This window comes from Bufo bufo, chromosome 4 (genome assembly GCF_905171765.1).
Source record: "Bufo bufo chromosome 4, aBufBuf1.1, whole genome shotgun sequence".
In the NCBI taxonomy this organism is placed as follows: Eukaryota; Metazoa; Chordata; class Amphibia; order Anura; family Bufonidae; genus Bufo; species Bufo bufo.
This window is the reverse complement of record NC_053392.1, coordinates 29,834,953-29,848,983: the sequence shown is the minus strand read 5'-3', so window position 1 is coordinate 29,848,983 and position 14,031 is coordinate 29,834,953. Positions and strand designations below refer to the sequence as shown.

Below are 14,031 nucleotides of genomic sequence, written 5' to 3'. Positions count from 1 at the left end.
TAAATCTGTAGTATATCGTATGACTAACATGTGCATGACTACAGTATGATGTGTTGGGTGGAGATTTCTTACTTAGCTGGCAACAAAGAGTAATTCTATAATAGACAATCTTTTTAAATGTAAACCCATTCTAGAGTTTTTTATGGTTTCTGTGTCTCATTTTATTACTATGACATTCTTATACAGCTGTGATATTTACAGATTCCTCTCTGATCCAACATGATCCAAGATAAATAGACTTTACTCATCATGGAAAGAGGAAATTACAGCCAAGTGACCGAATTCATTCTTCTCGGATTTTCCACAGACCCTACTGTACAGGTTCTGCTCTTCCAGATCTTCTTGATCCTGTATATGTCCACAGTGGCCGGGAACCTTCTGCTAATAGTGGCTGTAAGACATGATCATTGTCTACACAATTCTATGTATATCTTTCTGGCTAATCTATCCTTTCTGGACATCTGCCTCACTTCCATTACCGTTCCCAACATGCTCAGCAATTTTTTTAGAGAAAAGAAGAGTATTTCATATGCCGGTTGCTTGATTCAGATGCATGGCTTCCTTTTCCTTGGTGGGACGGAGTGTGTTCTTCTGGCCTTCATGGCTTATGATCGATATGTTGCCATCAGCAATCCATTGCGTTACAGTGTGATTATGAAGACAGTGACTTGTATTAGAATGATAGGGGCTTCATGGTTAACTGGAGGCATCATATCATCTGTGGACATATACTTTATATACCAGCTAGAATATTGTGAATTCACCACAATTGACCACTTCTTCTGTGAAGCTCCATCACTGATGGAGCTTTCTTGCACTGAACATTTGGTGCTCAGTGTTATTAAGCTAGTTGGGGGTTCCATATTGCTCCTGGTTCCTCTCACTTGCATCCTTTACTCCTACACTCACATCATCTTGGCCGTCCTGAAGATCCGGTCTCGAAGATACAAGGCTTTCTCCACATGCATGTCCCACCTTATCATAGTCATTTTCTTCTATGGCTTGGCCATCATCATATATATGACTCCTGAACGTTCGGGGCACTTACCGGATAAACTCTTAGCTGTATTTTATTCATCAGTCACCCCAATGTTGAACTCCATCATTTATAGCTTAAGAAATAAAGATGTTCAAGGGGCCATCCAACATTTATGGAGATCTGCCGATCTGTTTAAGTCTCACAACATATGCTCCTTATAACATCAGTGGTGGTCTAGGTGGCCATTAAACAGCATTTCCCCAGTGTTCTTCACACGCGCTCTGCATTTTAAGCCACATTAGCGCATATACCCAGCATTGCCCAGGTGAACATCTACAGTTGAAACCAGAAGTTTACATACACTGTATAAAAAGACACATATGCATGTTTTTCTCAATATTTCGCAATAAAAATGCCTTAAAACATTCTCTCTCTCATTATTCTGGCATTTGGCAAATAATGATAATTATAGTAATCCTAATTGACAGGAAGGGAAAGGTTTATTCTGATTTCATGTCAGATATTGAGAAAAACATGCAGATGTGTCTTTTTATATAGTGTATGGAAACTTCTGGTTTCAACTCTATGTATGTAAATATTTTCTAATGCCATTTCTTTCCTAGAAATACTCATTGTTATCTTTGGTCTAATCAGAGAGGTAAAGAAAACATCTAACATTTTTTAAATCTTTTTTTTTCTCTAAAGCCCCCCCCCCCCCCCCCCCCCCCCTATACACATTAGCGTATTGTTGGCTGAACTCGCTGTTCTCGGTAGGTTCGGCCAACAGTTTAATGTGTATGGAGAGCTCCTGACTCTCCCCTGACAGATGATGTTGGGGGAGAGAAAGATCAGATGATCCTTTTGCTCTCCCAGGAGATAAGCCTTTCTCCTCTTCCCCCACTAAATATGCATACGGGTGAACATATATGTATATAGGGAGCTGGGAGTTGCGATAGATCGTTTGACGAAATTTTATTGAATGTATGTGACTGACTTAACACTTTGATCACGACTGCAAACTTTGAAAACTTGCTACTAGCCCCAGGTTCCCATTTCACAGAGGAAACATCTTTGCATCTGTCTTGGGAGTGTCCCTTTACATACAGTCTGTTGCATCTTACATCTCCCCTGCAATTCAGTCTGCCTCTTATCTCCCTGCTGGTTTGCTGCCCATAGCAATCAGTCGTAGCACAGTTTTTATTTTGCCCATATCAACCAATCACAGGACAGCTTTCTTTTTACTACAGTGCTTATAAGAATACTGTAGACCTATCATTACCAACCTGTGGCTCCCCAGCTGTTGCACAACTCCTATCATGCCCCAACAGCCTGCAGCCATAAGGGCCCGATCGGAGTTAAACTTTTGCAACAGCTGGAGATCCACGGGTTAATAAACATAGGTCTACAGTGTTGTAAAATTAAAGCTATGCTGTGATTGGTTGATCTCAGTAAGAATTTGTGTTTTACACAGAACATGCAAGGAGATGGGAGGCAGACTGAAATGCAGGGGAAATGAGAGGCAATGAGAAGCAGTGCCTCAGCAGATACAATTACATTAGTGTATACAGTGGCGTAGCTAGAGATGACTGGGCCCCACAGCAAATTTTTGAATGGGGCCCCCCTCCCCCAGTAATTTTTTCGCAACCCCTTCTTTTCATGCCGCCCCCACTCCTGTGGCTAGTAAAGATCGCTCTCTCAGACCAGGGCCGGCAGCTGTTCCATCTGTTTTCTACACTGTCTATACTGTCACTGTATCTAATTTCATTGTGTAATACTGTTGAGGGGGCCCTGACCAAATCCTTTAGTCCTCTTCCTCCTAGATGGGCCCCTTCTGGGTCAGGGCCCGAAAGCAGCCACTTCCCCTGCTTCCCCTATAGCTACGCCCCTGAGTGTATACATAGAGAACGCTACATCAAAAACACATTATTTTACTAGAGCCTTCCAGAACCCTGTCAGCTGGACTTGACAACCCCCCAGTATTTTTAGCTGGATCTTAACCACTGTACCAAGTTTGGTTAAGAGGAACATGAAGAACAACAAACACATTTTCACTTTGAGATATTATACATATAGATTAAGATGTTAATCTACAGGTACCAGTACAGCAAAATGAGGGCTTGGTTTTTGCAGGACGACTTGTAGCACCATTGTGGAGACATTTAGTTTATTGGTTGACTTTCAATACATTTTTGGGGTGGTGGAGGGAATGAAAATGTTTTGTTTTTTTTTACCATTTTTATTTACAATTTTTAAATTTGTTTCTCCTGAGCAAATCCATGATGATGCCGAGATCTCAACAGCAAATAACTAAAAAGCCCTAATATTACCCCTAGCATTTCTAACCAAATACCCTATCCAGTGCACATCATAGCCCCTTGTAGCAACTCCTAACTTCACAGCAGTTCCAAACACCACAGTAGAGCATAAAATTCCTCCCCAGCAGTGCCAAACACCGTAGTGCAGCACACAGTACCTCCACAACAGTGCCAAATACCACAGGGCAACACAAAATACCTCCTCAGCAGTACAAAACAAATACCACAGTGCAGCACCTTATATCTCCATAGCAGTGCCAAACAAATACCCAAATACCACAGTGTAGCATGAAATACCTTCCCAGCAAAAAGAAATACCACAGTGCAAAAATATCTCTCCAGGAGTGCTAGATAAGCATCTGAGAACAGCAGAAAATATCTCCACGGTAGCATCAAACAATATACTACTACAATATGCTTCAAAATCAGAGATGAACCCTGGGTCTGCCAACTGATTAGGTAGTTAGTTTAAGTCTAGCTTTTGTACAATGAAGATCTACACGTACAAGCTCCTCAGAGCAAAATCTCGAGCTCAGAGAGATGAATGTTCTCATCTCTAAAACTTCTGCAGCCAACAAAGCTACTTAATCATCAAAAGTGCTCCGGAGTGAAGGATGTCGGAAGGTCCCGAATCTACAAGGCTGTGCAATGTAGTCAGACTGCATGGTACTGTGCACGTTTATGGCAGAGAGACCTTACTGCTGTAAGAGTAAACATTGCTAGAACACCATTCCACACGTGGAGACAGTTTGGCCAGCTGTATCTTAAATGGTCATTATCTTTTCACACAACGTTGCATAAATCAATAGTACAAGCTACCACGAGAAACTTTGTAATATGCCTTATCAGTGAGAAATGTCTACATCTCACATTATCAGCTGTTTACCTCCCCCTTAAGCAGACCATACATTTGAAATAATGATCGGATGCAATGCAGTCATCCATAGGACTAAACTGCCCAACCAGGGAGTCAGTTTTTTATAAAAAAAACTAACTGCCTGGTGCTTGAGCACAATAGCAAGTGATCGGCTGAATTCAGCTAATCTGCCATCAATGTGCAATATCAGCCAATGAATGGCTGAAGTTTTCCAGCATGACAGATTATATTTGCATTAGACAAGAGTCTGCCGTCGGTGATCGCTAGTCTTTCAAACGACAGTCGGCTAGAATGGCCGAAATCTGACATTCAGTTTGGAGTTCAGGAGATTGTCTTGACCAGGAGCACCCCCCTAAATGCATTGAAGCAACTGCCATGTGATTGGTTGACTAGATAATTGCATTCATGAGAAATAGAACAGGTGTTCCTAATAATTCTTTAGGTGAGTGTATATTCTCAATAATGAACATGTAATGAATACGCCGGCTAATAAGGTGCGCGTCCTAATCACTAAACACGCACCTGAACGTCTGCAATCACCGCAATAACATGCCGCTTACTGAATGACTTGCAGTCATCACACTTTGTCTTCCGGGACAAGTAGCTGAAGCATGGACCAGGGCATTGGCTCCTCTTTGGTCCAGCAAACTAAACCCTATAATTTCTCTCTCTCTCGGTCTAGATCTTCTCACCTTACTTTCGGTCACTTTCTACAGTAGGTCTCTGTAGCCAGTCGTGAATACAGCTACTATATCTCATCTGCAGGATCCTCAGCAGTACCCTAGGCTGTCTCTCCTATGCATCCACCTTCTTCTGCCACTCGTCCCTAGCCAGAGACATGGTCTGCAGCACTGCCGTTGATGTATCCCAGCCTGGAAAATGAGCATCTGTCGGCACTCTTCTGCCACCTTCAGGCAGGGGGCACTCTCTCATGTGTCTGCTCCCTTGTCACTGAAGCAGGGGCTCTTCGCCCCCCACTATACTAGCCTGCTGCTGCAGGTCTTTCATTGGCCTTTCTATCTCCACCCCCAGTAAGGAGGGGAGTGAGTGCACACCATGCATGCTTGTGCCAAAACACTCTTCTAGTCCTTATATGCAGACTCATTCCTCTGGCTGACATCAGAGAAGAGCTTGCATATTCCCTGTTCTGCATTCTCCAGTGCATTTTTTGTGTAACACCACCATCTACTGGTCGGAGGTCACCACTAGAGATGTCGCGAACATTAAATTTTCCGTTCGCGGACGGCGAACGCGAATTTCCGCAAATGTTCGCGAACCGCCATAGACTTCAATAGGCAGGCGAATTTTAAAGCCCACAGGGACTCTTTCTGGCCACAATAGTGATGGAAAAGTTGTTTCAAGGGGACTAACACCTGGACTGTGGCATGCCAGAGGGGGATCCATGGCAAAACTCCCATGGAAAATTACGTAGTTGACACAGAGTCGGGTTTTAATCCATAAAGGGCATAAATAATCTAACATTCCTAAATTGTTTGGAATAACGTGCTTTAAAACATCCAGTGTGTGTATACGATCAGGTATGATGTTGTATCGATCGGGTAGTGTAAGAGTTACGCCCGCTTCACAGTGACAGAGCAAACTCTGACAGACCAAACTCCCCGTTTAACGCACCGCAACCAACCGCAAACAGTCCATTTGCACAACCGCAAACTCCCCATTTGCACAAGGTTGGATACCAAGCTAGCCATGTCCCGTTCCTTGTCCTCACTGACGTCATTGAAGGTCTCTTCCTCCACCCAGCCACGTACAACACCAAGGGTCCCCGAAAGGTGACAACAAGCCCCCTGGGACGCCTGCTGTGGTTGGTCTTCCACCTCCTCAAAGCCACCTTCCTCGTCTGACTCCTCTTCTTCAGACTCCTCTCTCTGCGTTGCTGCAGGTCCAGCAATCGACGACGACAAGGCTACTTCTGGTGGTGATGGTGACCACAACTCTTCCTCTTCATGCTCATCTATGGCCTGATCCAGCACTCTTCGCAGGGCACGCTCCAGAAAAAACGCATATGGGATGAGGTCGATGATGTTGCCTTGGGTTTGACTGACCAGGTTTGTCACCTCCGCAAAAGGATGGATGAGCCTACAGCCAGGGGCGTACCTAGAGCATTTGGCACTCGGGGCAAACCCTTTGTTTGCCCCCCCCCCCCCCCAAATAAAGTTAAGAAAACATGCACAAACTTTTTTCAATGTTTTCAATAATATTTATTAGAAATTTTTAAGCTGATCTGTGGATGGCACTGTTATGGGGGGGATCTGTGGATGACACCTATAGGGGGGATCTGTGGATGACACTTATGGGGGGATCTGTGGATGACACATACCGTATATAGCATCTTATGCTATGTGTCATCCACAGATCCCCCTCCATAACAGTGTTATCCACAGATCCCCCTCCATAACAGTGTTCTGTGGATGACACTATTATGGGGGATCTGTGGATGGCACTGTTATGGGGGGGCATCTGTGGATGACACTTATGGGGGGGGGGATCTGTGGATGAAACTGTTATGGAGGGGGATCTGTGGATGGCACTGTTATGGAGGGGGATCTGTGTATTAAACATACCGTATATAGCATCTTACGCTATGTATCATCCACAGATCCCCCTCCATAACAGTGTCATCCACAGATCCCCCCCCCCATAAGTGTCATCCACAGATCCCCCCATAAGTGTCATTCACAGACCCCCATAACAATGCCATCCACAGTCTAGAGCCCCCATAACAGTGTCATCCACGGATCCCCCTCCCTATAACAGTGCCGCCATCCATAGATCCCCCTCCCCGCCGCACACAGTAGTATACATTTGTAAACTGTAATCCGTTTCCTGCAGACAGTAACTTTAAATCAGCGCTCATCTCTTTACTACCTACCTTACATTCAGCTCCCTCCAGTAACAGGCAGTGCAGGCGGCAACGCTCACTCACTGACATCACGCGCCTGCGCCGCCTAGTGGGAGGAGCAGACGCGTGAGTCGTGACGTCAGTGAGTTAGCGCCGCCCGCACTGCGTGTTACCGGAGCTGAGTCAGTGTAATATAGCAAAGATATGAGCGCTGATTTAAAGTTAACACACTGACACAAAAAAAAAAAAGGCTCGGGACTGGCCGGGCCCCCGCTGGGTCCGGGCCCCTTACTGGGGTATCGGCTGCTTTACCCCCCTGATGGCGGCCCTGGAGGGGTGACTCCGTCATGGCACCCCCCTTGTGAGTGGCACCCGGGGCGGGCCCCCCCCCCCTTGGTACGCCACTGCCTACAGCCATTGTGCATGAGCGTTCAGTAACACGGCCAAAAAATACCCAGCTCCGCAGAGGCTGTCCTCTTTTTTATTTAATGAAAAAAATTTGTTCTTACCAGTTTAATCCCTGTTACGTCCCCTATCAGGGGCCGGTGTATGGAATATATTTTAGGAACCGGGGAGATGGAAAAATATGGTTGGTAGGTCCTCTTACTTCCAATTTGGGGCACTGCGCTTGCGCCGTCCAATGTACTGTGCTACCCTATATGAGTGGTGTGTTAAGTAGTACTATTCCTATCAGTTTAATCCCTGTTACGTCCCCTATCAGGGGCCGGTGTATGGAATAGATTTTAGGAAACGGGAGATGGAAAAAGATGGTTGGTTGGTCCTCTTACTTTCAACTTGGGGCACTGCGCGTGCGCCGTGCAATGTACTGTGCCACCCTATATGAGTGGTGTGTTAAGTAGTACTATTCTTATCAGTTTAATCCCTGTTACGTCCCCTGTCAGGGGACGTGTATCGAATAGATTTTAGACAACCGCAAAGAGTGGTCAATAGTTGACACACTCATGAGATAAATTTTATTCCTCTATGCGTCAATCTTGGTGTAGTGATGACTGTGCTCGTGCGCACGTTTGGGAGATTGCAGGCGATGGCGGTTTTTCAAAGCCTATGGTTGTGCTGAGGTAGTTCAGTGGCAGTTAAGTGACCCAGAAAACAATGATTCTGCAGTGTGGGCCCATTGTTGGCCTAGTAGGCTTTAATGATCACCTTAGATAATCACAAAAAAAATTAATGTTTTTTCTATGCAAAATTATCCAGCCGATCGCTTTTGGTCTGTTCACAATGAAGCAACGACCTTATCATCTGGGGTGTGCCAACATTGCCATTGCCAACACACTCATAGAGGTGATCGCTTCATTGTGATACGCAAGCCCCTTCACCACAACAAGGTGAAGATCACGAAGGGGAATTGACACATGTATGTGCCTTTTTTTTGTTTTGTTTTTGCAGCCACAGTGCAGCACCAGAGGCCAGAAAAATTAGGCATGTACACAGAAAAATTCGGTATTGTTGCAGCCGCTGCTGTAGCAGCGGCCGGAAAAATTTATGTTTTCCATGCAGAAAGTGCACTAAAACATTGCAGCTTGAACCCTAGTTGGTGGCCGAGAAGTCACGCAAGTCATCCGGCATGCAGAGATTAAATACAGCAGCGTGTGGACCATTTTTAGCCCAAGGCATCTCATCAGGCCTTTTTTAGTCAAATGTATCCCCCACTGTCAGTCCCTTCGGGATCCATGCCTCATTCATCTTAATAAAGGTGAGGTAATCTAGACTTTTTTGACCTAGACGACTCTTCTCAGTGACAATACCTCCTGCTGCACTGAAGGTCCTTTCTGACAGGACACTTGGGGCAGGCCAGAAGTTCTATCGCAAATTGGGATAGCTCAGGCCACAGGTCAACCCTGCACACCCAGTAGTCAAAGGGTTCATTCCTCAGAGTGTCGATATCTGCAGTTAAGGCGAGGTAGTCTGCTACCTGTCGGTCGAGTCGTTCTCTGAGGGTGGACCCCGAAGGGCTGTGGCGATGCGTGGAAAGCTCCGCATGTCCTCCATCAACAACACATCTGTAAAGCGTCCTGTCCTTGCCGGCGTGGTCGTAGTAGGAGGAGAATTACTTTCACCTCTTCCCCTGTTAGATTCCCGTTGTGCTTTGACATCACCCCGCTGTGTAAAGCATGCTTTTTAACTTGTTTTGGAACTGCTGCATCCTTTCCGACCTCCGGTAATTCAGTAACATTTCAGCCACTTTCTGCTTATACCGGGGTCTAGTAGCGTGGCCACCCAGTACAGGTCATTCTCCTTCAGCCTTTTTATACGAGGGTCCCTCAACAGGCATGACAGCATGAAAGACCCCATTTGCACAAGCTTGGATGCCGAGCTACTCATGTCCTGTTCCTTATCCTCACTGATCTCATTGAAGGTCTGTTCTTCCCCCCAGCCATGTACAACACCACAGGTACCAGATAGGTGACAACGAGCACCCTGGGATGCCTGCTGTGGTTGGTCTTCCTCCTCCTCAAAGCCACATTCCTCCTCTGACTCCTCTTCCTCAGACTCCTCTTCCAGTGTTGCCGCAGGTCCAGCAAGCGATGATGATAAGGCTGTTTCTGGTGGTGATGGTGACCACAACTCTTCCTCTTCACGCTCATCTACGGCCTGATCCAGCACTCTTCGCAATGCATGCTCCAGGAAGAAAACAAATGGGATGATGTCGCTGATAGTGCCTTCGTTGCGACTGACTAGGTCTGTCACCTGCTCAAAAGGACGCATGAGCCTACAGGGATTGCGCATGAGCGTTCATTAACGTGGCAAAAAAATACCCAGCTCTGCAGAGGCTGTCCTAGCACCCCGGTCATACAAATACTCGTTGACGGCTTTTTCTTGTTGGAGCAGGCGGTCGAACATTAGGAGTGTTGAATTCCAACGTGTCGGACTGTCGCAAATCAAGTGCCTCACTGGCATGTTGTTTCGCCGCTGAATATCGTAAAAGTGTGCCATGGCCGTGTAGGAACGCCTGAAATGGCCACACACCTTCCTGGCCTGCTTGAGGACGTCCTGTAAGCCTGGGTATTTATGCACAAAGCGTTGTACGATCAGATTCAAAACATGTGCCATGCACGGCACATGTGTCAACTTGCTCAAATTCAACAAATTGCTTCCGTTGTCACACACCACTTTGCCGATCTCCAGTTGGTGCGGGGTCAGCCACTGATCCACCTGTGCGTTCAGGAATAGCCCCTGGGGAGCTGGGGAGTGCAGTTGATGTGGAGCAAGACGCAGCAGCAGAAGAGGACTCAGCCGAGGAGGTTAGCGAAGAGGATGGAGTAGGAGGAGTAGAGGAGGTGGCAGCAGGCCTGCCTGCAAGTCGTGGCGGTGTCACCAACTCCGCTGCAGAGCCACACATTCCATGCTTGGCAGCCATTAGCAGGTTTACCCAATGCGCAGTGTACGTGATATACCTGCCCTGACCGTGCTTTGCAGACCAGGTATCAGTGGTCAGATGGACCCTTTCCCCAACCCTGTGTGCCAGACATGCCATGACTTCCTTTTCCACAATAGAGTACAGGTTGGGGATTGCCTTTTGTGAAAAAAAAATTTGTCCGGGTACCTTCCACTGCGGTGTCCCAATAGCTACAAACTTTTTGAAGGCCTCAGACTCCACCAGCTTGTATGGTAACAGCTGGCGGGCTAAGAGTTCCGAAAAGCCAGCTGTCAGACGCCGGGCAAGGGGGTGACTCTGTGACATTAGCTTCTTACGCTCAAACATGTCCTTGACAGACACCTGACTGTGGGCAGATGAGCAGGAACTGCTGAAGGTGAGAGGCGGAGTGGCGGGTGGTTGAGAGGGGGCAAGGAGGACAGCAGTGGTTGACGTGGCTGAAGATGCTGGACCAGGAGGAGGATGGTGGCTTTGAGTTTCTGTGCTGCTTGTACTCATCATGTGTTGATCCCATAGGCGTTTGTGATGTGAGATCATGTGCCTTCGCAAAGCAGTTGTACCTAGGTGGGTGTTGGACTTCCTACGACTCAGTTTCTTTTGGCACAGGTTGCAAATGGCATCTCTGTTATCAAAGGCAGACACACAAAAATAAAAATGCCACACTGCTGAGCTTTGCAATGACGGTTTTCTGGTGGTGGCAACAGCATGGGTTGATTGGCGTGCTGTCTGGCTGTCCCCGGGTGCCGATACATGCTGTCTGACTGTGCTACTAGCTCCTTGCGATGACCTCCCCTGCTTCCAACTCGTCTCCTCCTCCTCTCTGTCTCCCCATCTGAACTTTCCCCCTGTTCTTCCACGGACACATCGTCATCATCAACCGCTTCACTTGCATCTGACAACTCAGCAAAGGAAGCAGCAGCGGGTACAACATCATCATCATCACACCGTACGTCCATGTGTGTAATGCTGCCTGACTGAGACATATCCCTGTTATCTACATCCTCTGGCAATAATGGTTGCGCATCACTCATTTCTTCCAACTGATGTGTAAATAACTCCTCTGACAGATCAAGTGAAGCAGCTGTGGTGCTAGTGTTGGTGGTGGCAGCGGGCGGGCGAGTGGTAACTTGAGAGGTGCCCGAAGCTGAGCTGGAGGAGGATGGTGCGTCAAGGTTCAGAGCGGAAGCTGTAGACAGTGGCGTCTCTAGCTTTCAAATTTTGGGGGGGCACACTGGGGGCCAGGACAAAAGTAGGGGGGGCAGCTATAACAATGATACATTTACACAAGTACGCTTAGAAATGCTACAATACTTTACCCAATACCTAAAACCGCAACAGGGAAGAAAAGTCCAGCTGTCTGTGGATGACACTTTTATAGAGAGGGGGATCTGTGGATGACACTGCTATGGGGGGGATCTGTGGATGCCACATACCGTATATAGCATCTTATGCTATATGTGTCATCCACAGATCCACCCCATGACAGTGTCATCCCCATTTCCCCCTCCATAACAGTGTCATCCACAGATCTCCCTCCCTATAACAGTGTCATCCACAGATCTCCCTCCCCGCCTCTCACAGGAGTGTACATATATAAAATAAACATATTTCACATGAACACTTAGGCCTCTTTCACACGGGCGTTGCGGAAAAATGTGCGGGTGCGTTGCGGGAACACCCGCGATTTTTCCGCGCAAGTGCAAAACATTGTAATGTGTTTTGCACTCGCGTGAGAAAAATCGCGCGTGTTTGGTACCCAAACCTGAACTTCTTCACAGAAGTTCGGGCTTGGGATCGGTGTTCTGTAAATAAAAAGTAAAACAGTGCTGGAGGGGTTAAAAAAAAATAAAAAATAATTTAACTCACCTTAATCCACTTGCTCGCGATGCCCGGCATCTCCGTCTGACTCTTTTACTGTATAGGACCTGTGGAGAGCATTAACTATAGTTTAAGGACCTGGGATGACGTCACTCTGGTCATCATATGGTACGTCACATGATCTTTTACCATGGTGAATCACCATAATGTGTCCCAGTATAAAATGCTACTGTACAGAGCCCCCCATATAAAACACCCCTTCTTTGTGGCCTCAGTAGATGCCCCTATAGTGCCCACCAATAATGTGCCAGTAATAAGTGCCCTCAATAACGTGCCACTGCCAGTAACAAGAGCCCCCCAATGTGCCAATAACAAGAGCCCCCATCACGTGCCAGTAATAAGCCCCCCATCACGTGCCAGTAATAAGCCCCCCATCACGTGCCAGTAATAAGCCCCCATCACGTGCCAGTAATAAGCCCCCCATCACGTGCCAGTAATAAGCCCCCCATCACGTGCCAGTAATAAGCCCCCATCACGTGCCAGTAATAAGCCCCCCATCACGTGCCAGTAATAAGCCCCCCATCACGTGCCAGTAATAAGCCCCCATCACAAGCCAGTAATAAGCCCCCATCACGTGCCAGTAATAAGCCCCCCCCATTATGTGCCAGTAATAAGCCCCCCATCACGTGACAGTAATAAGCCCCCCTATTATGTGCCAGTAATAAGCCCCCCATTACGTGCCAGTAATAAGCCCCCCCATTACGTGCTAGTAATAAGCCCCCCCATTACGTGCCAGTAATAAGCCCCCCATTACGTGCTAGTAATAAGCCCCCCATTACGTGCCAGTATTAAGCCCCCCCATCACTTGCCAGTATTAAGCCCCCCCATCATGTGCCAGTATTCAGTCCCCCCATCATCATGTGCCAGTATTAAGCCCCCCCATTGTAATAAGCCCCCCATTGTAATAAGCCCCCCCATTGTAATAAGCCCCCCTCATTGTAATAAGCCCCCCTCATTGTAATAAGCCCCCCTCATTGTAATAAGCCCCCCCCATTGTAATAAGCCCCACTCATTGTAATAAGCCCCCTCATTGTAATAAGCCCCCCCCATTGTAATAAGCCCCCCTCATTGTAATAAGCCCCCCCCATTGTAATAAGCCCCCCTCATTGTAATAAGCCCCCCCATTGTAATAAGCCCCCTCATTGTAATAAGCCCCCCCATTTTAATAAGCCCCCCATTGTAATAAGCCCCCCTCATTGTAATAAGCCCCCCCATTGTAATAAGCCCCCTCATTGTAATAAGCCCCCCCATTTTAATAAGCCCCCCATTGTAATAAGCCCCCCTCATTGTAATAAGCCCCCCCATTGTAATAAGCCCCCCTCATTGTAATAAGCCCCCCCCCCATTGTAATAAGTCCCGCCATTGTAATAAGCCCCCCTCATTGTAATACGCCCCCCCCTCATTGTAATAAGCCCCCCTCATTGTAATAAGCCCCCCTCATTGTAATAAGCCCCCCCCCCATTGTAATAAGCCCCCCCCCCCTCATTGTAATAAGCCCCCCTCATTGTAATAAGCCCCCCCTCATTGTAATAAGCCCCCCTCATTGTAATAAGCCCCCCATTGTAATAAGCCCCCCTCATTGTAATAAGCCCCCCATTGTAATAAGCCCCCCCTCATTGTAATAAGCCCCCCTCATTGTAATAAGCCCCCCATTGTAATAAGCCCCCCTCATTGTAATAAGCCCCCCCCATTGTAATAAGCCCCCCCAATGTAATAAGCCCCCCT

General features: G+C 47.1%; 1 protein-coding gene across 1 annotated transcript; it reads left to right on the top strand.

Moving 5' to 3' along the window:
• Positions 1-249: 249 nt before the first annotated feature.
• LOC121000021 (olfactory receptor 5V1-like) lies at positions 250-8,066 on the top strand (the record flags this gene model as incomplete). Its single annotated transcript, XM_040431050.1, has 2 exons — positions 250-1,140; positions 8,058-8,066. Coding segments are annotated over exons 1-2 (900 nt in total), but the record flags the coding sequence as incomplete, so codon positions are not given.
• Positions 8,067-14,031: the final 5,965 nt, after the last annotated feature.